Source organism: Acipenser ruthenus, chromosome 6 (assembly GCF_902713425.1).
Source record: "Acipenser ruthenus chromosome 6, fAciRut3.2 maternal haplotype, whole genome shotgun sequence".
NCBI classification, from domain to species: Eukaryota; Metazoa; Chordata; class Actinopteri; order Acipenseriformes; family Acipenseridae; genus Acipenser; species Acipenser ruthenus.
This window is the reverse complement of record NC_081194.1, coordinates 62630006-62656555: the sequence shown is the minus strand read 5'-3', so window position 1 is coordinate 62656555 and position 26550 is coordinate 62630006. Positions and strand designations below refer to the sequence as shown.

Sequence of the window (26550 nt, the reverse complement as noted above, 5' to 3'; positions counted from 1 at the left end):
ATTTTTTTTATATAGCACCTTTCATAGTGGACCACCATCACAAAGCGCTTTACAAGATAGTGAGGAACAATGCATAATACATTAAAATACAAAAATGCATTGAAATACAGGGCATAGTACATTAAATACAAATAGTAAAAACGATGCAAACACATTACATACAGGCATAATACATTAAATTAAAGGCTAGGATGTGAATTTTAAACATTGTGGATGTGTGTGTCATACAGAATCATACAAATAAGATGGAGGTAAAAACCTGAAATAGCAATTTAGACAAGAGCTAATAACAGATATCAGGCTTAAAGAGCACTGAAAGCAAGTGAGAACAAATGGGTCTTGAGAGCTGATGTGAAGCGAGCAACTGTAGGAGCTACACGCACTAAAGCTGGGAGAGAGTTCCAGAGGGTCGAGGCCATGAAACTAAAACAGTGCTCTCCAAGTGTGGTGTTGTGGCAAAGTGCCCCACCCCTGTGTGCATTTGTGTGTTCTGTGTATGTATGTATGCGTGCGTATGTTAATGTTGGTGTATAGATTGGTACACGGGATATAAACAGGTCTGTGTTTCACGTGTGTTTAAATTGTATATTTGTATTTAGGCACGGGATTGCACATCACGCACGTGCATTTAAAATATAATATGCGAGCACGGGGTTGCACAGAATTAATTCACGTGCTGGGATTCAAGTGAATAATTAATTAGTAATTGAATCCCAGCACAACAGTATATATAGATGCACATTTTCATTCAGTCGGGATTGGGTGTTCGGTGAGTGGAGAACGGGATTGGAGACGGAGGTAGTAATTGTTAGAATAAGAGTAATAGTTAACGTGTTTTCACTCACCGTGTTTGTTCGTCTGTCTGTCCTGCACCGTCTGTTTAGTCGTTTTGTATGTCTGTTTATTTTGGCGTCAAGTGCCGTGTCCTGTTTTTGTGCTGTTTGAAACCTTTTATTTTGTTAATAAACGCTGAGTGCAGCCATTGCACTCAGCTCATCACCATCACCGTCTGTCTGTGTTTGAATTCCTTCCTGCTTCCGGTCTGACGCCACCCACTCTGGCCGTCTTTGTGACACGTAGAATGCACGTGCGTGATGTGCAATCCCGTGCCTAAATACAAATATACAATTTAAACACACGTGAAACACAGACCTGTTTATATCCCGTGTACCAATCTATACACCAACATTAACATACGCACGCATACATACATACACAGAACACACAAATGCACACAGGGGCGGGGCACTTTGCCACAGGTGTACTTTTGCTTGGGTATAACAAGCAAGCCTGAGTCAGAGGACCTCAGCTTGCGTGCAGGGACATAGCGGGTCAGCAGTTTGGAGATATGCTCTGGACCTGTGTGATGAAGGGCCTTGTAGGCAAGCAGGAGAATTTTGAAAGTAATCCTGAACTTTACAGGTAGCTAGTGCAGCTGGGCAAGACAGTGGGTAATGTGATCATGTTTTTTGCATCTGGTAAGGATCCTAGCAGCAGCACTTTGAACCAGCTGCAATCGGTTTAATGGCGCGTGACGGAAGACCACCATAGAGAGAGTTGCAGTAGTTGAGTCGAGAGGAGATGAATGCATGACAGAGTATCTCTGCATCCGGGAGGGAAAGGTAGGGACAGGCCTTTGAAATGTTTTAGAGGTGGTAGAAGGAGGATTTGACTACAGAGGAGATTTGGACATCAAAGGAGAGGTTACTATCCAGAAGTACACCAAGGCTTCATACAGTAGGGGAAGGCAGCAGCAGATAGTTTCCGAGGTTCAAGGCAGCAATATTGAGATTCTTGAGTTGAGTTTTCGATCCTATTAGAAGTAGTTCAGATTTGTTAGTGTTGAGCTGAAGAAAATTGGCAGACATCCAAGCCTCGATGTCTTGGATGCAAGCTGAGAGCTGGACCATGGCAGAGGGATATCCAGGGTCGAGTTTTAGGTAGAGCTGGGTGTCATCTGCATAGGAGTGAAACATGAGGCTATGTTGGTGGATGAGGTGACCCAAGGGAAGCATGTAGATGTTGAAAAGGCCCAAGAACAGACCCTTGAGGGACACCGCCTGTGCCCGGGTTTGCGTCAGCGCTGCTTCCATCACAGAAAACAGACTGCATGAGTCCAGATAGGTAAGAGGACATTCAGGAGAGACAGGTTCCAGAGATCCCAGCATACTTCTAAAGGCGGTCAAGAAGAATGCTATGATCTATGGTATCAAAAGCAGCAGCTAAAGGACTGAGGGAGCAGCAGCATCAGCATTAAGCAGAAGATCATTTATAATATGGAGCAGAGCAGTTTCGGTACTGTGATGCGGCCGGAAGCCAGGCTGCAGAGATTCAAGCAGATTGTTATCTGTGAGACGTTTCATCAGCTGGCTGGCTACAGCTCTTTCAAGAGTTTTGGAGAGAAAAGGAAGATTGGATATGGGATGGAAGTTAGATAAGACAGCCGGGTCAAGGGAGGGTTTTTTGAGCACTGGCGTTAATCGGGCAATTTTGAGGGCAGCAGGAACCAGGCCTGAAACCAGGGATAAGTTGAGAGTGTGCATAATGGAAGGAGCAAGGTCAGAGGCACAGAGACGGACGAGATTTGTTGGCCAGGGGTCCAAGGGGCATGTGGCAATAGTTGATTTCAACAATAGGCTGGAGACATCAGTAATGGAGAGAGGAGAGAAGGAAGAGAGCAGGAGGGGCAATTGGAGGGGAGTCAAGGTGGTCAAGTACTATACTGGGTTTGTGGCAGGAGAGCATAGAATAAATGGTGTCGATTTTGTTCCTAAAGAAAGGAGAAATCATGGCAGGTAAGAGAGGAGGATGAATGGGAGGTGGATTTATCGGTGGCTGGATGCAGGATTTGAGCAATGGTCTTGAAGAGAATATTTGGTTTACCGTGTCCCAGCTCAAATGAAGTAAAACTTGGTGCGATGGCTGCTGTGGCATCAACATATCCCATCTCTATGGCCAATAAAACAACCATCATTAGTCATTTTTTTGAAAATACACAATTAAGATACAATTTTCATACGTTATGGAACAAGTTCAGAAAATCGCACTTCACAAAGATCAAGAAAACAATGACAAGTACCAGTGCTACAAAGCCCATTTTTGTTTAGTAGCTTTTCCAAGCTGCTTAAAAAATATTAATATAGTGAAGAACTCTCAAACATGTAAAAACTATTTGTGTAGCTCTGTGTTTGTTTGTCAGTATGGGGATGGGGGTGAAAATGTTCTCTGGTCCTTGACCCTGCTGTAACCAAGAATTTTGGACCTTCACTAAAATAACTGAGTACCCCTGATATAGATTGTATTTTCATGACATAACGTGTCAAATTGTACCCTGGTGCTATAGGTCTTGTTCTTGCATTTTGTAAATTCAGATTAGATGTTAAACCCAGTGCCAACTCTGGGATTAATATACAGTATTATAACATTAAAAATGCTCACTACAACTATTAGCTTTAAAACAAAAATAATGCCACTGTCTTATAGTCAATATTATTAAAAGAAATTATGGGATACAATAAACTTTAAAGACTACCCAAAATTAATACAAAATGCAAATTGTGAAAAAGTATGCACAGCTTGTTACTATTTTGTAAATTACAACAGATGTGAGGGTGGGTTGCTACGCAAACATCATTTTCTTATAACTTTCATTAACAAAACAAACCAGTTGTGTGGGGGAAAAAATAATATACAAGTGGATAGCGTTGCTGGAAGTAACAAATTAACTTTGGCTCCAAGGAAAATGTTATGGTATCCATAGCAACATAGGATGAATATATATATATACCCAACGTTTCGGTGTGTTTAACATAACTTTGTCAAAGGAAAGTGGAGTTACTTATAGGCTTTTGAAGCCATGGTAATTGGACTCACTTCATTTTTATATCTTTTAATGTGCTTTTTGATGTAATTCACGACATAGTTAATGATTTAACAATCTACTATTGCTTTCTATTTAAATCTTCAGGTATCATGGTATTGAGTATTTATCAATTTATTTTCCTCTATTCTTCAAAATTGTACATTATCTAATTTTATTATTTCTAAAACTACAAATTGTAGGTCATTCAGGTCATGTACATTTTTTGTAAAGTGTTGAACTGTTGGTTAATTTCCTTTTTTATTTCTTATGTTTGATAAGTGATTCTGTATTCTTTTACGTTGTATCTGTCTCTCCTACATATTTTATTTTGATATTTTGTCAAGATATACCATAAGAAAGGTTGCTAGTTTTGCATGACGAGTTTTGTATGAGTTTTGTATTTATATCTATTTTCTCTATTTGTGATTTCACTTTTATCTTTCCAAATATATTTGCCCACTTTACATGTGCTCTTACAGGTTTTAATGACCTTGTTAAGCCGCTTGTTTACTGTGCACCAAAATGTCAGCTAAATTGGCATTCCTTCTAAAAGCCACTACCGAAGCGTTTGGATTTTTTTTTTCATTTTTTCTGAATGATGAAGTACAGTAGAGAGTCAATTATCTGATCTTTGATCAACTGTACTGTCTAATCAACCGAACACACTTTTCTCATTACATGCGCACAAAACAAAACTATATATATATATATATATATATATATATATATATATAATTAATTAAGTGCCAGTGTTAACGGTTTAAATAGTTTTTGATGAAATTGCCTGTCGTAGCAGAGGTGTGTTATGTAATTGGGTTTTGATTGCATGTAAGGTTTTACATTAGTGCATTGGAGCAAAGTTTATATATTCCAGTGTGTTCCAAGGATTCTTGGAAAACCGAAGTACAGCAATGAGAGAGTGTCTCTATATCCTCGATAACCCTGGGTACAGAGTGAGCGTGCTTACCAGCTTGACTACAGAATAGAGAACAAACAACATCAGGTTACAAGAGAGGCGCTGACTGCTGGCAAAGCGCCCAGGGACTTGTGTAGTACCACATACACAAATGGTAAGACTATCAAAGTGGGGTGTAAGATCCAGGCTCAGTTTCAGATGCGTCCCCTGCTACAAATAGAAACTAATCAGCAGCCTTTGAAAAGGAAACTAGGTACACACGGTTTTAGATCGCAAGACTGTAACCAACACCGCCTCAGTGAAGGAAGAGAAGGTGTCTGCACACCAGCAGCACACCTATTGAGTTACCAGAAAAACTGACTCACCGGCAGGATGTGAAGGATTTCACGGAATTAGCCATAGAGACAGAGGAGAGAGAGTGATTAATTATTGACTCTGTCACAATACAAAGAGGTCCATTAATCCAGATGAGTTCCATGATACGCTCGGCATGGACACTTTCTATTCAACTCGGGCAGCGAAATAACTGGAAGTCCAACAAGCTATTTGTATCAGCAAATGAACAAGAAATCATGCCTGTCACTGCTCACTCCTAGGGTAACAGTCTATTCTTCTGCGTATTTCTATTTTAGTCCCCCAGGTGTAACTAAATGTTTAACTGTCCATCACACATTTAATTGCAAATGTGAACAAACTAAAAATATATATATATATATATATATATATATATATATATATATATATAAACTAAAACAACGAACAAACAAACCAGTTGGCCTGCTTACAAGGAAATCCAATAGTAAAAATGTCCAAATATCTTTGATACAGCATGCTGAATTTGTTAAATCACACCCCATGCATGGTATATACTATTATTTCTCCCTATACCCCCTCACACCCTCCGCTCCTCTGCAATGGCAGATTAGCTGTACACCCCTCCACTCCCCTACTTCCAGAGCCCATTCCTTCTCCACCCTTGCCCCTTAGTGGTGGAACGACCTACCCACAGATATCAGGACTGCTCAGTTCCTGACCACCTTCCGGCGCCTCCTCAAGACACCTGTTCAGGCAGCATCTGTAAACCTCACAACTCTCGACTATACTGGACTATATGGCACCCAGTTGTATCGGTACTTGCATCACCTTGTACTGGCACGTAACTGCTCCACACTTTTCTGTATTCTATTACTGCTCTCAATTATAATTATATTTTCTGTATATTGTACCTGATTTTACTACTAAAGGTAACTGTATTCACGTTTCTTTGTAATGTCTCTTATTTGAAATCGTACTTCGATCCATTTATTTTATTTACTACTTGCGCTTAATGGCATTTACTCTGATAAGCAAATATTTTTTTACTATAACTAAGTGCTCTTTTTCGAAATCTCTCTCAAACGTAATTATTTACTGTATTTATATTCTCATTTGATTTTGCTCTTATTTACTACTGACTATTGTGTTTTATAACTGCTCTTATCTGTAATGTGATATTTTGTAATAACTGTAAGTCCCCATGGATAAGGGCGTCTGCTAAGAAATAAAGAATAATAATACTACTACTACTAATAATAATACTACTACTACTACTAATAATACTACTACTACTACTACTACTACTACTAATAATAATACTAATACTACTACTCCTAATAATAATAATAATAATAATAATAATAATAATAATTTGCGTGCAAGGTAGACTTGTGCAATGATTGCCATACAAATTCAGATACAGCTAATACTTTCACTTGCACGTTCAGATCTTTTGGTGGAAGCACAATTGGAGCACTCATGTATTCACAAGTTTGGATGGAACGAAGATACATTTTAGCCCCTTTTTTCAGATACAAAAAGATACTACAAATAATCTAAAACTATACCCAGGGAAAATTATAAAATAACACATTATTTAAAATAATGAGGGGAAGTCATAAATTCAAGGTATTGATATATCATCTACTTGCTTCCATGTGCTAAATTTAGAAACACTAAGAAACTTTATTAATTAAAGATCAATGTTTCTACTAAGTCTAAGACTAAGTCTAAGTCTTTCTCAATGACAACACTGACGACTGAATTTGTTTTAGTAATTTTAAATCCAATTTTATTTCTATGAACAGTGATGTTGATTTGTGGCTAATGGAATGTTGCATTTCCATACAGTACGTCAAGTCAAACATCCCGAAGAATTTCAATAATAATCACAAGCAGCAGCAATTCAGAACCTGTTTGAAGCAAAACTGTAATAAGCCTCACAGTGTCTGGCCTCACTGACTAATCATAATTGATGATATTGGTGGTTTTTGCCCCCTGGGAACAATTTAATGGCTTTTTAAAAGTAGGCTATAATCATCACGTGCCTTGGTGTATTATTTCTAAACTGTAACGCATGGTTTCACAATTTTGTTTGGCTGTGCCTCCTATAAATAGCTCTTGATTAGCCCAACTGCTGTGCTCCACTAAGCAAAACAAAAAGAAAACAAAAAAAGACCATGGTCTTATTGTAGAACAAATCCCCAAATAATTTATTTAATATTGGTTCACACTATTTGAAATCTGGATCATGGGGATTTATTTTGACTATCTCATATATTATTTTAATTAAGTTTGATGGTTTTGAAACCTTAAGAACAAAATTAATAAATAAAATAATAATAACAATAACAATAACAATAATAATAACAATAACAATAATAATAATAATAATAAAAATAATAATAATAACAAACACTACAATATGTAGAATCAGTGTGCTATGAAATAATGGAATATAGGATACATGTGGATTCTGGTAATTAAGTTATAAAAATAATTATGCATCGTAAAAAAAAAATGGGACGAAAAGGCCTGTTTAATACAACCGTATATAATCACCCAACATGGGGGTGATTCAATAAACCAGTGATCCTATTAAAACATGCCAGAATATGTATAATCAGTTTTGATATTTATTGCCATTATTACCAGTACAGTGATATAAAATCTATTCTTAAGATTAAAATCGCTGCACTTCAATTTCCATTTTAATGTATTTATTTATATAGTGCTTTTCATTCCACAGTATCTCAAGGAGTTTACATGTCAGTTAAAACATTAAGTACCGTATTCCTTCAAATTTAAGACGCCCTCGAATTTAAGACGCAGCCGTATCTGATCAGCATTTCCAATCCGTCCAAGCCGGTACTGTTTGTTAGGAATGCTGAAAATGAAAACGTTTCTCTTGGTATTCCTCAGGAAGCTTGGTTTGTTTTTTCTCATCAGTGTCACGTTGCTGTTTGTGTATTCGGGCAGACGCCTTTGTTGTCTTTTCTCGGCAGTCAGTCACGTTGCTGTTTGTGTACTCGGGTAGTCACGTCTTTTGTTGGCGATTTTAATACACACATTACTGTACTGTACTCGAATTTAAGACGCAGGCTATTTTTGAGAAACTAAAAAATGGTTAAAAAAGCGTGTCTTAAATTCAAAGGAATACGGTATGCAATATCAAGAAGTAGTAAATATTACAAAACAACAACAACAACAAATAATAATAATAATAATAATAATAATAATAATAATAATAATAATAATAATAATAATAATAATAATAATAAAAACAATTGAAGAAAGCAGTAAATTAATAAGAATGATAAATAAAAACACAAAATTAAAAAATAAGCAAATAAAATACATAAAAACAATTATTCAACTTTGGGAGGCACAAAAGGCCAGTGTTAGCTGACATATAAAAATGTGAAGATTGTTATGGTGACAAAGATTCTCTTAGATAATCTGGTGCCAAGCCATTTCGTGCTTTATATGTAAATAGTAAGATTTTAAAATCAACTCTAAAACACAGCGACATGTACACCACCCAGACATACTCAAACCCAACCTGCACTTGCAGGTTGGTCTGTGTCCTGCCTACACACAAGGTAAACCCTGGCAGCTTTTGTTGTTATGCACCAAATACTTGCTCGGTGGGTTATCTCGTGCATTATATTTCTAAATGTATGCAAGTTGTAAATTGTTCAGTACAACTTGTTGGCTTTACAAGTTAAAATGCTGGAGTCTCAGAAAGCCCTTCAGCCTCCCTGTAACTAATTATTAGAGCTGAGAAGAGAGACACAGAGGCACACACACAGAGTCCCTGACGGAAGTCTATAGTTGGAAGGGGTCTGTCATTTTAGGTAAATGTTATTATTAAGTCTACATCTGTATCGGATGGTGTTATATACACTAAAGACCACAAATACTCTTACAGGGGGGAAGACGACTTTGTGGTTAGAACACATCCATTAGGATGATTTATACATCCGGGCTGGGGATTATTTTTTTATAGAACTTCACAATATAGTTGTGTCTAGACTGATGATTCCAGATTGTTTTTGGTGCACCAGTGGTTAAATACAACTTTCCCAATCATATGTGGCTAACAAGTCATCTCCCCAATGCGTCCTTTCTTCCACTTAATCTCAGGGTTTGTAAAGGAGTATGTTGCTGTTACCACATGGAAGACAAAGAGTTTGAACTGGAATCCTATTTATATCTTAGAAAGTCCAAGGATAAAAGAAGAACTTGAAATGAACCGCGGCTGAGAATGCATCACAGTCAAGGCAAGAGAAGTCAAAATAAACAAGATAAACTGTAAGCAAGTTAAATGTGACAATAGTCTAGTTTCATGATTAATAATCATTTCCTTTAGTTAGTTTTAATGTTCTGCTTTTTAGAAATCTTTAGAAAAGAGAAAAAAGGAAAAGATTATTCAGGGTCTGAATGAGCAACAAACACGAGACAGTAAAGTTCCACTTGGAGACAGGATTTACGATATCTTTCATTTACAAGCTAATCACTGCCGTATAAACAGATTTAATAGCAACAATACATGGATAAATTCTGTGGTTTTGAAATAAATGTGGCATAAAATCTAAATAGGTCAGTAATATAACTGTATATAATTGCATACATAATCAATCAATTGTTTATACGCTAATTATTATTATTATTATTTATTTCTTAGCTGGCGCCCTTATCCAGGGCGACTTACAATTGTTGCAAGATATCACATTATTTTTACATACAATTGCCCATTTATACAGTTGGGTCTTTACTGGAGCAATCTAGGTAAAGTACCTTGCTCAAGGGTACAGCAGCAGTGTCCCCCACCGGGGATTGAACCCACAACCCTCCAGTCAAGAGTCCAGAGCCCTAACCACTACTCCACACTGCTGCCCTGAATAATTCACTGTAGTATTTTATGTTGCTTTATGCAGTTTTATTTGTTCTCGTCAATTTAAATCAGTTATATTTTTATAGGCTTGCAGACCAAAGTCCAAAAACGTCACTACTTCTTACAGGAACTTTTTAGAGGAGTTTATGAGGTCAGTATAAGAAATAAATACTTCATTATGCAAGACTAAATTCCAGAGATTCTTAACATTTTATATGCTCGTCACTGTATGTCACACACACAGAGAGCATGAGTCAGAAAAATAACATTTTGATGGTTTTACAAACAAGGTCTTAACATTTCGTTCTGCTAAATAGTTTTTTTCTCGTTTTGTGCAATACTTTTTCTACAGTGATGTTTTTACATATAGAAAGGTGATGCCACACTTCCCCTTATTTCCTCTTTCTGAAGCTTTTACTGCTGAATAAAATTGCTTTATCTTCCTCTAAAACATTAAAAAGTTATTTAGTGATGTAAACTATGTACGCGAAGTGACTAAAATATTACATAAACAAGCCAATATATCCCAAGCCACAGCTGTTAATAGAAAATCAGAGCTTTCATCCATAAGTACTGTATTCTCTACTCTCAATAGGGCTAAATAAACGAAGTTTTTCTACAAAAAAAAACAACTTATACAATACATTTACCTTGTAGTCTTGATTCTCAAAGTTTGTGTGTGCAGTTTGTGAAAAGACTTCTAGTCAAAACATTTGTCATTTCATTTAAGTTACTTTTAGTATTTCTAACATTTTTAACCACCACCTTGTATGTATACATAAACAGTTAGTTTGACATAGACAGAAAGATTCATCCACATACCCTCAGATTCTGCTGCATTCTAGATTAAATACTTTTAAAGTGTGACAAACATATGTACACACGACCAACGGGGGACGGTAAGTCTTTCTGAACATGAATCAGAAAGTTTAAAAAGAAAGTAATGAATACATTTCTTTATGTTTTAAGCTGTTCCTCCAAAAGACATTAACTATGGTGAATTAAACCCAGCAGGATGACCAGCCACAGCGCTTTGTAAATACATGTATTAGCAAAACAATGGGAATACTGTAATCTCCACTTTGTTAATCCTCAGAAAAACAAGAATGATGAACACAATCCTGGCAGTTATAAGTGATTCATTATAGAACACAAGGCCCATGCATTATCTGCATTATAATTCAGCAGCAATGCCAAAATGTTGTATAAAGGTACCCTTTTCCAAACCTCAAGTCAGTATTGAGATTTTGTTTTTCCTTAATCAAGATCCTTTTTACGGAAGAGTTCCCTAAACCCTATTAGATTTACCACTAACCAGCCACACAGTAATCATCTTTAATTTGGTATAATGCAGAGGGAAAGAGTGGCCTTATTAAACAGGAATTAAGAAGCCATTTTCATAAGCGTCTGCCAAATAGATAATAATAATAAATCATCTTCAGAAAACAGGCTGTACCCCCCTCATCTGAGGTTATTTACTGAAAGAATTTACATCACATCCCTGTGCGTTTTTTCAGTTGCCTGTACTGCCTTGTGCGTGGTGGGGTTCTGTTCTTAAGTACTGTAGTTATGTGGGAAATACAGAAACAATCCAGTTTTTGTAAGGGGGATCTGAGGTGGGTGAAGAAAATGCTTATTATTGATCTAAAACACACTTAACTTAAAAATCAGCACTCAACCAGACAAGCTCTGAATCTAGAATTGACATCTACAGTAGAGCTGTATTGTGCTGTTTATTTAAATCTGTATGGATTCATTTGTATTACTTATTATGAACCATAATTTCCCTGGTTGTCAACGTTAATAGGACCACAAACATAATATACTATATGCACTGAGAAATCAAGCATGTCTGTGACATTCATTCCCTGCCACAACTGTACAAAATCAGGCAGACAGCCTATATCTACCACCACATTCTGACAATAACTGCAAAATAATTTCTTCAGCTCGTTTCATCATTATTTGATAGTTAGATACATGTAAAAATGTAAGATGGTCAGACAAACAGGTGAACCCCCAGATAAAAAAAAAACGACCTTCACAAGTTGCATCCCAATTGGTTAAATGATTCTCCTACTGTACACACTGACGGGGTGGGTGGCTAGAAAATCACAGTTTTTTTTTTTGTTTTTTTTTTAACCATTTACTCAACCCATAAGACAAAAGATTAAAAGAAATTGCTGCACAACCAATTTAACGTGTAACTTACTATTATATACAAGGACCAGCAAAAAACTAAACTAGCCATCATACACTGTTTAACAAAATCCCTATTAGCATAAACTATACAGCATCAACCTAAATTACTTAGCTGTAATCATGTCTCTGTAACACTGTATGGTGAGTACATTATAATCACAATCTCTACAAAAGCAAAGCTATTCAAAGTCCTTCTCATTTCTGCTCATACAAAATTTGTCATGGGACACAGTAGAACCCATGACATACAGGGGAGAAGTCATGAATCCCTGCATTGACCCATACAGTGTTCAAAATAACCTGTCCCAACATTTCACTGTTTCCCAGTAACCTAAGCAAAGACTGGAAAAGATCTAATCTTGTTGGGCAAGCAGTGCTATTATAGCTTGAAGAGAACATACATAGATGCAACTACAACAAAGCATAATGGGTTTGTGATGAAGATGTAAGCGAGCAGTTGCAGATTAACAATGTTGTTAGACTGGAATGTAATTTTTATTTCATACTGGAAAAAAGAAAATTGGGAAACTAATTCACACAAGCTTTCTGGAATGAATAATTCCTTGATTATGTGTAAAATGGTAATTAAAAAAAAATAAAAAAGTTGCTTCAAAACAGCTGGCTAAAATGATTTCCATTATATGTGACTTCATGCTGATTTGAACTCGGCTCTCGCCAAGATAAATCAAGATACTATATCAGATCTAGATCAAGTTGGATTCATAAAAATGTAAAATAAATAATAAAAGTAAAATAGGTACTTTTACTGAAATAATCTGACTTTGACAAAAAACAACAGAACAGAAAAAAGTGATAAGCTGAATAAAATTCAGGGCTGTGTGATTTTGTGCAGGAACAAATTAGCATATCAATAATTTTACTTACTGCAGTGATCTAGGCTCATCTGCCACGTTTAGAAATTCAAGCAAATTATGATTAAAAGCCTATTACAACACATACTGCAATGAGGAAATTGCAATACATAAGGATAAGTAAATGACTTTACTGGCAACTGTTCATAAACTCACCACCTACCTTCCTACCACCTAAGCTTTTAAATCATCTATAAAAAGAACTGCAGCCAACACTTGATTATGGTTTCAAAACTACATAGATTTTAATTATAACATAACTTGTACATTACCTAAATCACAGACAGTGGTTTAGCAAACAGTATAATTCCAATGCTAAACTAATTCAAACCTGGTGTACTGGCAAACTGCACATGTTGCTTCTTTCCAATAATTGAAATACAAGGGTTAGTCTCTTGATCAACAGCACCCTCCACTGGACAGTGCAGCACTTGTTTAAGAGGCAAGATCTTTTTTTTTTTCTATAACTGCACTACGGAGATACTTTACCTAAAATACAAATATCTAGATGTTTTATCGATAGTAGCTTCTAAGGTATTTTTTTGCCTTTCCTTTAGTTTTTGTTAACAATCATTCTGCTTCAGTGGGACCAGCAGAGTTAAAAAGGTCACTGCATTATGTTTTTCCTTTGTCATTCAAAATGGCTTAAAAATGAGCTGACAACTAGTATTCTGTAGGCTTAAGATAATGCTAGGCAGATTCTGATACATAACTAAATTAATACAATTTTATATTGCAGCAACAGAACTACTCAGCGTGACTGTAAACTTCATAAAAAGATTATTTTTTAAAGTCACTGTTGAAGCTAACTACCCTTAACTACAGATAATGTATTTGCCAGGGTTTACTTGCCCAAACTTAAGTAACATTATGCTGTACCATCTGTCCAACATTCATAAATAAACATACAGCTCACCTCCTGAAACTGTGAACAGTTTCACTTTGACTTGTGATACCAGGTTTATTCTGAAATGTGTACTTTCTGTGTTCATTCTCAAACCTTCACATCTTCACAAAAAAAAGTGTTGCTGTAATAGAAGTCCCTTTACCTTATTCAACATGTTTGTTAGCTGATTTTATACAGAGAAAAAAAAAATATCACATTTCACAGGGCAAGACATCGATTTTATGGTCTACAGCCAAACTTGACCACCAAGAGTTGCTGATGTCCAGATCATAAGAAAACAAGATTTGAGAAGACTGACAGAATGCTGTACGTTGTGTACCAGTGATCAGAGAAGGAAAGAAGCCTTACAATTCACTTCAAGTCATGCCAAGTGAAGATTTTTTTTTCCCCATAGTGATCAAGGTATTTCAGAGAGTTGATACTTAATAAGCTGTTATTTGTGTCTTTAACACGATAAAACGATAAATAAAAGCAATTAAAAGTGTTCATTGTCATACACTTAATTAGATTCTACTGCATGACAGCAGAAGCTAATTCATGTTAAATGTCACAAAGTCAAAACTTTTAAAAACACTGTTCATATAGGTGCTCTTGCTTTACGTGCAAATAACTTTTATGCATCTACTGTATTTACAGTGTGGTCCAGTTACTGTTCCCTTGTGTTTTAGGGAGTGGGTCACATATCATGTGAAATCCACAGATATAAGTCCCTTTCATTGAACACATCCATACAATTTTAGATACATATAATATGTTTCCAACCAACTGGAAAATAAAAGCAATTTATCTTGTTGTGTGAACGGAAGGGTAGCTGAATAAATACAGAAACAAATGCTCAGTCAGCGGTGGCCTGATGTGTCGTTGCAGACTACAGGGACAAACCCTGTTAATTTAACTAATCTGTCAATTTTAAACGGCAACCACGTAACTATTGTCACCACACAAACTAATACTGTTAACTTTTCATACTTTCAAATACACAACGTCATTGAGAGAGCAGAGGACCCCCAGAAGTGGGCTTTTTTTCACCAGGTTTTTGTATTTGAAAACAATGACGTGGTGTTTGAACCTAGACATACATTACCAATTAAACTACCTCATGCATCTGGGAAACTCCAGCTCCCAAACCCTTGAAATACTTGTCCTTTTTTACCAAACGTCCTCTGTGACACTGACATGACCTGTTTGGACTGGATTAAATCACCTCAGGATATTGGAGTTCGGAATTTATCAGGCGGTCCTGATGTGCTTTAAGAACAGTGGAGGTAGTGATATGAATGATTTGGGGGTTGTGCAGTGGTATGGTTTAACTTTATCCACTATGGCTGTGATGCATAATCTATAAGATGTGAAAAAATAGAACTTTTTTTTTAACCCAGTATGAAATGCCATTTTTTAATTACAACATCATGGGTGTCTTTCAAAACTGCACATGTAATCCACATAGAGAACGATAGGCAGGATTTATGGAATTATTTCACTAGCTAGAACCCTTTTAATAACCTATTAAGATCTCTAGTGTGTTAAATTTTGTTTAGATAAATTCCCATAACATAAACAATATGTATGATAATGGGATGATACTTTGCCTTGGGACTCATAACTCCAGTCGCAGTCAACTTCCACACAGTACAGTTGATGGGAGAAAATGATTTTTCTTATTATTTTCTTCTTAAAAAAAAACACTTTAAAACCTACATTTACCTTGAACTTGTAATGATTCATATGGTCCCAAAATGTTCATAAAGGATCACAAACATAATTAGAGAGAAAAAAATAATAATAACTATTAAACAAATATACATTTTACTTGTCAGAGGTGCTTATAGTTTTTCTGGACAGTGCTGGATATCTGAATGGATCAATATTACTGAATTGTCCGTGTCTCGGTTTGTTGTTCTTGAAAGATATTGTCTGAGCTTCAGTCAAGCACTGTTGATGCGGGAACATTCCAGCGAGCATCTGCTCTATAGCTGGAAGCTGATTGGCTGATGACACTGAATCTTTTTCAAATTACCGTGAGATTACTTCTTAATTTTGGAGCCTCTATCCTTATTGTGTCTTTTTAAGACGTACCCAATTACAAAGCAATCAAAAAAGTGTTATAAAGACATGGGTGAAATTCTGCCGGTATTCCATACAGGGACTTATTTTGATGCCGGTACTGGGTACCAGGACTTATTTAATCTGCTTTTCATCCAATGCGGATCCACTCACACAGTCCACTAGTGCAACATTTCTCAAATGTGCTTTCATTCAGCACAGTTTGTGCTTGCATTCTGTTCCCTCATACTGCTTCTGTTTGCTGCTATTGGCCACCATTAACGGCTGTATAATCACAGCATGTTGATTGGCCAAGCTTTCATTCTGATCAGATTTCATTTTGGCATGAGTCACAAATCTCTGCCCATTTCACTTTGTATCCGTGCTCATTCGGTGATCAACTAGAGAAGACCTTAGCACGGCAACGTGAAAACAGCGGTATGGAGTAATTATCATTATTATGAAGTAATAGATTTTTTTCTTTAGTACTGCGGAGAAACTATCTGAAATGTTCGAAGTGAACATTGCTGCACATGAATTTGAAGGCAAAAAGCCAAATCAGTGTTCTCCATAAATTGCATAGTTGATAAATATTAGAAATAATTATCATAACGCGTTTTTCCTTGCACCGATTTTCCAGAATTTGCATGAAAGTTTCTAAAATGGCAAGTGATGTGTGGGACAGTAGGGATTAACATTAAAATCAGGGTCAAGAAAGTGCTGCTTCAGATTTTGGTAAGCGAGTCAGAATCGGGATACAGATGTAGGTGTGCTTCACGCTTTTCAAATACGGGCCCAACTTGCAAGGTACATGTTAAGTATAGTGATCCAAGTTTTGTTTTGTTGTAATCCTAGTATTTTCTGTTATGAGCACTGTGATAAACGAAAACCAAAACTGTGAGGTGTTTTTTCTTTGTATAATGCCCCCTTTTCTAAAACATTTTGAAGAGTTTATTTAAGTTAAACATGAGTTTTCACTGCGTGTACATCTAAAAAAAAAAAAAAAGTAAACCACAGTAATGGTATTACTTTATGAAAATCTGTACATTTGAATCAAAATGAGGTCTGGTAAAACGAGTTTGGATACAAAGTACTTTCTTACAATTTATTTAAGCTTGAATAACAATTAACCTGAATGCTTGCTGAACTGCGTGATTGTCTTTTGTGGCTAGCTGTCAAAGTTAAACTCTATCAGAATGTGATGCAAAGAAACCGAGAAAACTGAGCTACACCATCACATCATATTTTTCTTTTCTACATGGCACAACTGCAAAAATCTGGGCCTTTAACAAAACGATTTCAGAAACCACTTTTAAAAAAAAAAAAAAAAAAAACATTACAGCAGGGGTGGCACTCCTGGTCTTTGTTCCAACCATGTTCTAAATTGTTAAATTCAACAAATTAAACCTCCATTCAGACCATAAAAGTAGTTAATTATATCATTTTACCTGTTAATCTTGGAGTGGAATGGCCCTCCAGGACTGTGATTGGACACCCCTGTATTATAGCCATGAGAAAGAACACAAATGGAAAGAACGCTATAGTTCTATAGATACCAGTAAGGTAGGTAGAGGATCAGTCCCCACTTTACACTAATTAACCAGCCATATCACTAATTGAGTGGTTAAGTGTAGCTAATATCTAATTGTTTTTTTCAGAGTATGTCATTACATTAGTGATTCTACATTACAAATGTAAATTTACTATGACAGCAATGCATTGATGGTGTCAAGCCATTGTAACCGACAATGGAACTGATATCAGTAACAATAGTCCATGTTCATTAGATACAATAGGGACTGCCATTAAATGTGAATACCATCCATGATATCCTGTGACATAAACTGTATCATGTACAGCTTAACAAAGAGACATTACACATTTCTTGTTAACCTACTTTGTTATTCATACTCAGTAAAGTTCTTCACTCCCCAGCAGTGACTCCTGATGATACAGGCACTAGGCATTCATCTCGTTCAGCAGCTCACTATCTGGTTCGCATTGTTCTCCCCACAGCCTCATGGGAAGATGATTAATTGGATTCACATAAGGAGATAGCTTCTAGCTCTTCCATGTGTGAACTCACATCATCCCCAAGCTCACTTTTCACACACATTCCAACCCAACTAGTGACAGAAAGATCTCTGTTCTCGTCACCACGTTACCAAAAGGACATGGTGGCCTTGGAGAGAGAGAGCAACAAATAACATCCAGACTAACCAGGGTTAAAAACACAGACAAACTTGAGCCAAGCTATATTGGTAAATCACTCAGTGAGCTGCGTCCGGGGAAATACATACTGCTCTGCGCATGACTCCTCTGGGAATGTACAGAAATAAACAAAGTCAAACAAAAAACAATTAAAATATTTGGATTACCAAACAGCCAGAGGATGAATATTATGAAACATTTTGATGTGTTTAAAGTAATGAGCTATGAAGATGATGGAACTGAACTGATTTAGCCTTGAACAAAGAATTGTGGGGGGGTGGGGGGTGGTTGACTGAACTCATTAGCCTAGATATAGAACGGGTTACCTAGCCATGCTGTTAATGATGAATCATTGGGATCCTTTAATTCACAACTTGAAACATTTTTTAGATCAACCAGCTATTAGGAAACAGACAAGCACTGATGGGCCGAATGGCCTTGTCATAAGGCTGGCTGAGTGGTGACGTCAGAACCAGGAAATGAACAACACAGACAGGATGGATGAAATTAAATGATGAAAGCGCTTGCTTGCGCCGGTCTATTATAAATAAAAAGTTTGAACAAAACAGAAAACAGGACACGGCACTTGAGGCCAAAATAAACAGACAAACAAAATAAATAGACACTAACAAACAGGGTGGACGAACGCTAAACACAAAACAAGTACCGTGCTGGTGCTTCCAGCATGTTGTAGCAATTATTTTCTTTAGTTTCTTTTTAGTTTTTACCTCCTCTCCACACCCGTTCTCCACTCACAAACACACAACCCCGAGTGAGTAAAACATGCATCTATATATACAATTGTGCTGGGATTCAATTACCAATTAATTATTCACTTGAATCCCAGCACGTGAACTAATCTGTGAAAACTCTGTGCTCACATATTAAGTACTTTAAATGCACGTGAAGTGAAGTGCAATCCCCGTGCCTAAATACAATTATACATTTTAAATACTCGTGCTCATTACCCACATTATATCCCGTGTACCAACTACAATACACCAACATTAACACATGCAACATACAACATAAAACACAAAAACACACACAGGGGCGGGGCACATTGCCACAGGCCTCCACTAAAATGTCTTATGTTCTTATTTTCTAACCTTCATACCATTAAGGGCTAAATGTCTCTTCCATTTTTTGTACTATTTCTTTAAAATACACTACACTCTGCCATATTGATAATCAACATCATATTGTCCATATTTGTTTGTTTTGTTACAGAATTTGTTTACAGTAATAGGCCTAGTGTGGATTGACTACTGTAAAAACAGCCATACAAAGGTTATTACATTCGGAAAAAGCCAGTCCCAAGACATATATTAAAATGCAATAAAAAACTTCTTTATTCAGGTGTCTTGGGTAAGCAGTTGGACTACATTCCAGTATACACCAAGACAGGCATGTTCATCTGATGCATGTTCTTACCATCAAGTTTTACAAAAATTGTAGGAGCTTTTGTCAAGGCAAAAGCTAAAGATGTAAGTATGACACACGGGGAAAAGGACAGAGGACCACCTTATACAATATAATTATATTTATCGACTAAAAATGAAAGATAATCCATCCAGACTTTTTGGAGCAATTATATAAACCCATTGTAGGTGTCCTCTTTTACAGATCATGGTGTGATAATACTGTAATAATTTCTGTTCTCACCTGGTATATCCTGAATGGAATGTACCGGAATCCACCTTCTTCTACTGAGTATTCCATCAGCTTTCTATTGATAGCCCAGAACTGGTCAAACTTGTCTGTGTGGGGAAAAAGAAACATAAATAATAAAATAAAAATTTAGTGGATTTTAAAGACATTTTGCATCAGGAGGTATTTATTATTTTTACTATGGCAATTCTGAAAAAGATATTACAGGAATATGTACAACACGGCAGGCAGTAACGTCATAAGTAATGTGTTATATTTATGTCTTCAAATATACACATCTCCCAATTGTTCTAGCTGTGGAATGTTTTTGAAAAATGAAAAACAGATGCTTGAGCTTGCATTATGTTTAATTTGAAAAGCATATTTGGCAGATACTCTTATGGACATTGCCCTGCATGGAAGTTCAGTTAAATACCATGGAATGATGTACTGTATAGAGTTGTACTGTGAATAAAAGCATAAGTAGCCAGTAAGAACAGCAGCAGGGAATTCAAGGTTCACAAAAACTACTTCAAAGCAAATGTATTATAAGAAAGTTATTTATTTAAATTTGATTTAAAATCTATTGCATTTAAAAATACTGAGAAACTTGAGAACAGCCAAGCCATACTGGAAATCCTGCAGTGAGCCGCGTCCAGGGAAATACATATGACTCATCTAATAACAATAAACAAAGTCAAACTAATTCTCACAAAAAACAGATTAATATACTTGGATCCCCAAAAATAGCCAGAGGGTGAACATTATTGACCAAGTAATTCATTTCACCTTCCAGTAAATAGAAATACATCTGTCTTGTAACAACAGCTTTCCGATTGTAAGGTTTTACTTAGATTCCTACTGTACTTGCCTTCTTACACCAACCACTTCAACTATATCAAGCAATGCTTGGCGGCTGGATTCAGAGCTGGTGAGAAGTTCCCAGTCCAGTGTTAAAACATTTCATCCCTTGAGTGTTTCCTGAAGTACCAAGTAGGGGTGTGCTGATACTTGTATTTTCCGAGTAATTGCCTTTAAGTATTTGTCGGCAAGTATTACATAAATAAAACACACCTGTGTTGACTTCAAAACAAGAAAAGCTGGCCCTCCCTCACCTCTACAATTAGGAGTACCAATTGATGGCAATTAACTTCTGTTTTAAAAGCAAATGTTCCTCTCATCCGGGTCGCTGACATTTTTATTGCCGTACTCCTGTACCGAGGCTGTAAACTGACAATGAAAATATGTTGCTAGCAAATTAAATTGATTCAACACATAGACGTGACCTTTCCTTTCCTTAAACTCCAGCTACTGCTGTGGAAACTGGGATCCATAATTATTTGTCAAGTTTAATCAGCGATAACAGCTTGCCCAGGACTACAATCCCACAATTCACAGCAAAGATATAAGGATAAATGAAAGGTAAGACAAATAAATATCTTATAAAATATGAATTTGTTTTTGTTAGTCTGATTATAACAAGTTCTACACTAAATACAGTTAAAGGGTTTTGATTATACACTTTGACAAACTTGAAAATCGATCACCATCTGCCACCCCAATGAAGTAACTTTGAGTCCCACTTTAAAATCCTTGCCACCTTCAACTTTGCTAATAGGGAGGAGTAACATTCTATTATTTGTGGCATTAAAAGGTTTTGCAATATGCCATTATTTCTCCAAAACAACCAATGATTTTATTGCATCATCCATCAAAATCAAATAACTGTAACATTTTATTCCACAATAAACTATATTGATAAAAAATATATATTTATATATTAATTTACAGTTTGTGTTTTTCTTAAACAGTCACTTGGACTGTCGCATGAACCAGCTAACTAAATACAGTAATTTGTTATTTGTATTTTTTAGGGAAAACTGAAGTATAATATAATAATGATAATGTTGTGTTCATCTGTTCATTTATCATACTTACTACTTGCTCTTACTGGACTTTCCTCATATAAGCAAATATTTTTACTACAAGTTAACTGCTTTTAGTCGATCTTGCTCTTACATGTAATTATTTACTATATTCTTTATTTTGCTCTTATTTGAATTTAATCTTTTTTGCTACTGATTTTATTGTACTTTACAACTGCTCTTATCTATAATGTGATATTCTGTAATGCGATACTTTGTACTCTGATATTTTGTGTACAACTGTAAGTCGCCCTGGATAAGGGTGTCTGCTAATAAATAAATAAATAAATAAATAAATAAATAAATAAATAAATATGATGATAATAATAATAATAATTAGTAGTAGTATGACACTACCAGTGATCCTTTAAAAATCTCTTGGTGTTGCTTCTTAATTCATTTCACTACAAAAACAAGCTTTTCAGTCGTTGCATTAATTTCAAGAAACAGACACATCAATGATATGCTGGCCAATTACAAACAGGATGGTTCAAAAGTAACATTAACATGGGGGACAAGTCAAAACAGAAAATATTTGGGTTTCCTCCAATATTGATTTCTTTGTGAAATGACTGGTTTTGTACAACAGGAACTAGTGCCTTCCCACCCAGTCCAGATAAGAACAGCCCATGTAAAGATCAAAGTGCTGCAAACCGAGTAGCAGGGTATACACACTGCAAAGACATGCACGTTTCTACATTAGAAGAGCGAGGAAAGTTATTTTATTTTTTTGTCATCATATGTCTGTTTTTTTTTAAATCTTTTATCTTTGTTAAGATTAGGCCTATATCTTTGAACTGTGTCAACATTGTGTACAGATAACAACATTGACAGAGAGCTGCAATGCCCCCAAATATCCAAAGCAAACCATTTTGATATTACAGGTACCACCTCCCTTCTGTCAGGCTTCTCAAATGTATGCAGCTGTATGCAAATTCTGTTTTATCATATTATTTGTCAAGGATTGTACATGTCCTTAGTTGAATTTTCATCCAAACTAAGAATCCCAGGTGGAGGACACTGCTGCTGTACCCTTGAGCAAGGTACTTTACCTAGATTGCTCCAGTAAAAACCCAACTGTATAAATGGGTAATTGTATGTAAAAATAACGTGTAAAAAAAAATAATGTAATTGTATGTAAAAATAATGTGATATCTTGTAACAATTGTAAGTCGCCCTGGATAAGGGCGTCTGCTAAGAAATAAATAATAATAATAACGGGATGAAAGGTGCCTCAGCAAAGTTAGAAACTTATTTCCAACTTATTTACCTGCAACATTTTCTAATTGCATCTTTATAAGGGATAAGGCAATGGGATCCCAATCCAGGTATTGTGGGTTTGAGTCTCATCTGATTTTGACATGGAATAGGTCATGACACTGAATAACTGAGATCAACCAGCCTTCAGGAACCAAATGAGCACTGATGAGCTGAAATGCCTTCTTTCGTTCGTACATTTCTTATAGTATGTTCTTTCTTAAATGTAAGAAGAAGTTTACCATAGAAGACTGTGCAAGACTTAAACTTTGTGGCGACGGGGGACGGGGGGGGGGGGGGGGAGCAACATACAGTAATAAGCTAAAGCAGATAAGTACAGCTTATCAGAGTACGGCTTATCAGGCGTTGAGTGTTTCACTGCAAGAATCAGGATGGTCAAGAGCTTAAAGTCAATGTATTCAGAAAACAGGGTTCAAAACTCTTTACTTTTTTCTAATTTTTTATTTTACAATTTAACATTTCACATGTACAAAAATATTTGCGTTAGGGGCTCCCGAGTGGCGCATCCAGTAAAGGCGCTCCGTGTGGAGTGCAGGATGCGCCCTATAGTCTGGATGTCGCGAGTTCGAGTCCAGGCTATTCCTTTGCCGACCGAGGTTGGGAGCGTCCAGGGGGCTGCGCTCAAATTGGCCGAGCGTCGCCTGGGGGGAGGGAGGGTTAGGTCGGCCAGGGTGTCCTCGGCTCACCGTGCACCAGCGATCCCTGTAGTCTGGCCGGGCGCCTGCGGGCTTGCCTGTAAGCTGCCCGAGAGCTGCGTTGTCCTCCGACACTGTAGCTCTTGGGTGGCTGCATGGTGAGTCCGCAGTGTGAAAAAAAGGGGTCGGCTGACGGCACACGTCTTCGCCCTCCCGAGTCAGTGCAGAGGTGGTAGCGGTGAGCTGAGCCTAAAAATAATTGGCCATTGCAAATTGGGAGAAAAAAATAATAATAAAAAATAATTGGCAACGACTAAATTAATATATATATATATATATATATATATATATATATATATATATATATATATATATATATATATATTTGCGTTAGGATGAAGAGAAAAAATTATATTTACAAAAAATATGATATTAAAATGATAAGAAACATATGTATACAAACACAAGTTATTTATTTTTATGTTTGAGGGTTCATTAGTTACTTATGGATATGATGCACAATAATGGTCAAGTTACAAATAAGAAAAAAAAGTTAAATATTAAAATGGCCATTTTGTGTCTATAACTTGGGCCATCATTTTTACTGTCACATCTTTTACATGCTTGACCTGTTTTATAGATATTGCTCATTTATAGCCAATATTATAAATGTTGTTGTACATATGAGATTCAGATGACAAGATGGACCTGTTATTTGATATTCCCCAATTTCTCTAAGGCCAATTCATTTATCAAATCTTTTACAGCCAAAAAACACATTTTCATTTCTTGGACAAATCTTAAACTTGCTAACTTACATTACTGTATATCTACAGGTATTATTATTATTATTATTATTATTATTTATTTCTTAGCAGACGCCCTTACCCAGGGCGACTTACAATTGTTACAAGTTATCACATTATTTTTACATACAATTACTCATTTATACAGTTGGGTTTTTACTGGAGCAATCTAGGTAAAGTACCTTGCTCAAGGGTACAGCAGCAGTGTCCCCACCTGGGATTGAACCCACGACCCTCCAGTCAAGAGTCCAGAGCCCTAACCACTACTCCACACTGCTGCCCTACTTTGGTACTTAGGTACTTTGGTTTCATTACCCAAAATGATTTATTACTAGGCTTACACAGTAGACACAGTCTGAACCAATTTACTGCTGAAAAGGCATTTTAAAAAGTCTATACTACTGAGCATAGTGAATTGGGGAAAAGGAATCATGAAAAAAGAGGAAGAACTATACTGCCGTTTTGTGTTGAATGCACAGGATAATAGCAGATTTGGGAAATAAGATAATAATAATAAAATAGTGAGGGGTAGGTATACTCCAACTGTTTGGTAGTTTACAGAACAGCATGCACAATTATTTCCAGACATCTACAGTCTGCAGTCTTTTTCACTAGGGTTAGGGTTTACCAGTGGCGTGCCGTCAGTACCTTCAAGGTATTCTCTGCTGACCAGACAGTGCCAAGTAAACCGTCAGTCAAATGACATTACGTTGCCTCACTCACTTGCGTATAGTGTGCTTGCTTATACTATGAAACATACTACTCGAATTATTACTTGTTCATTTGTCTGACGCCTTTATCCAAGATGACTTACAGGGTTTACTAGAGGTTTTTTAAGAGTCTAGGGGTTTCCTGAAGGGGATGTGATCAGCCAATAAGAGATCTGCATTTCCCCTGCATAAGTCTAAAACAGACGCTAGAAAAAAAACCAGTTGAGGGTTTCGGCTGAATGTCTTGAGTGAGTTTAACCAATAAGCGAGTCGAAGAATGTCCTTTTTTTTTAGACAGGCGACCAATCAGGAGTGTGCAGAGGTGGGCCATAAATCTCCCAGGGTATTCTCTGTCTCACTTGAAGGCCCTGCTTTAGCAACCAATGGGAAAGTCAAAGCTCTGACAGCTGACCAATCATTAGTGAGCAACCCCAAAACATGAATATTCCTTGGTTAGCACTGCAGTTAGGAGGACAGCTGGATTTCGCACAATATTGCTTATAAATATACATTGATAAATACAAATACCTTTACAACATCTAATTATTTAGAATTTTATTTTACACTAAAATAAAAAAGTGAGAAAACTGAGACATCATAGTCAATTTGGTTACGAATCCTTTTTCAAGGAGAACTTTCTCTGAAAAATTGGAGATTATTAAAAAAGTGAGATATACACCACCGATCCCCGAGCTGACACAGGAAGGGAAAGGATATACTCGGCACTTTCAGAATTCAAATTATGAAAGGCATCTGTGGCTTACACTCAGGTAGCTCCCACTAAAAAAAAGGAGGGGGGTCGGCGGGGGGCTCTGCTACCCCAGTCCATTTTGTCACGGCACGCCACTGGGGTGACTTACAGTTGTATACAAAAAGTACATATCAAGAATTACAGTACAATTAAGATCAAGATACAACATACGATGACTTTAGTCCTAATAAGACCAATAATTATTTAAATGATTATCTTATGATATCTTTTTTCTGTAGAAAATTAAGCTTAATGACAGTTTGTTGTGGTGGGTAAGGGAAAGAACCATGTACAACTGTTGAATAGTAACCATTATGGCAAAGACATGACTTTACTATACAATTGTAACATCAAACATTACACGCTTCGAACACTACATTTTATGGATATAGTACAAGGTAGGGTTATCAATACGTGTTATAAAAGTAGGATTCATTACTTAAAAACAGAATCTAAAAAACGAGTTAACTAGTTTTAGTGTTCAAAATTATTATTCTTTTATTATTATTATTATTATTATTATTATTATTATTATTATTATTGTACAATTATTTTTCATTTATGTTGTGT

At 36.3% G+C, this 26550-nt stretch overlaps 1 protein-coding gene across 3 annotated transcripts in view; it reads right to left on the bottom strand.

Annotated features, from left to right (window-relative positions):
* LOC117410566 (autophagy protein 5) overlaps positions 1-26550 on the bottom strand; it is a 63698-nt gene that overhangs the window by 26054 nt on the left and 11094 nt on the right. For 2 of the 3 annotated variants that reach the window (XM_034017192.3, XM_034017193.3), the window contains exon 6: positions 19891-19985. In XM_034017192.3, the coding sequence (XP_033873083.3) occupies positions 19891-19985 (95 nt within the window). Of the gene's footprint in view, positions 1-19890; positions 19986-23541; positions 23963-26550 lie in introns of those variants that run through there. The other variant, XM_059025646.1, reaches the window with a different exon arrangement.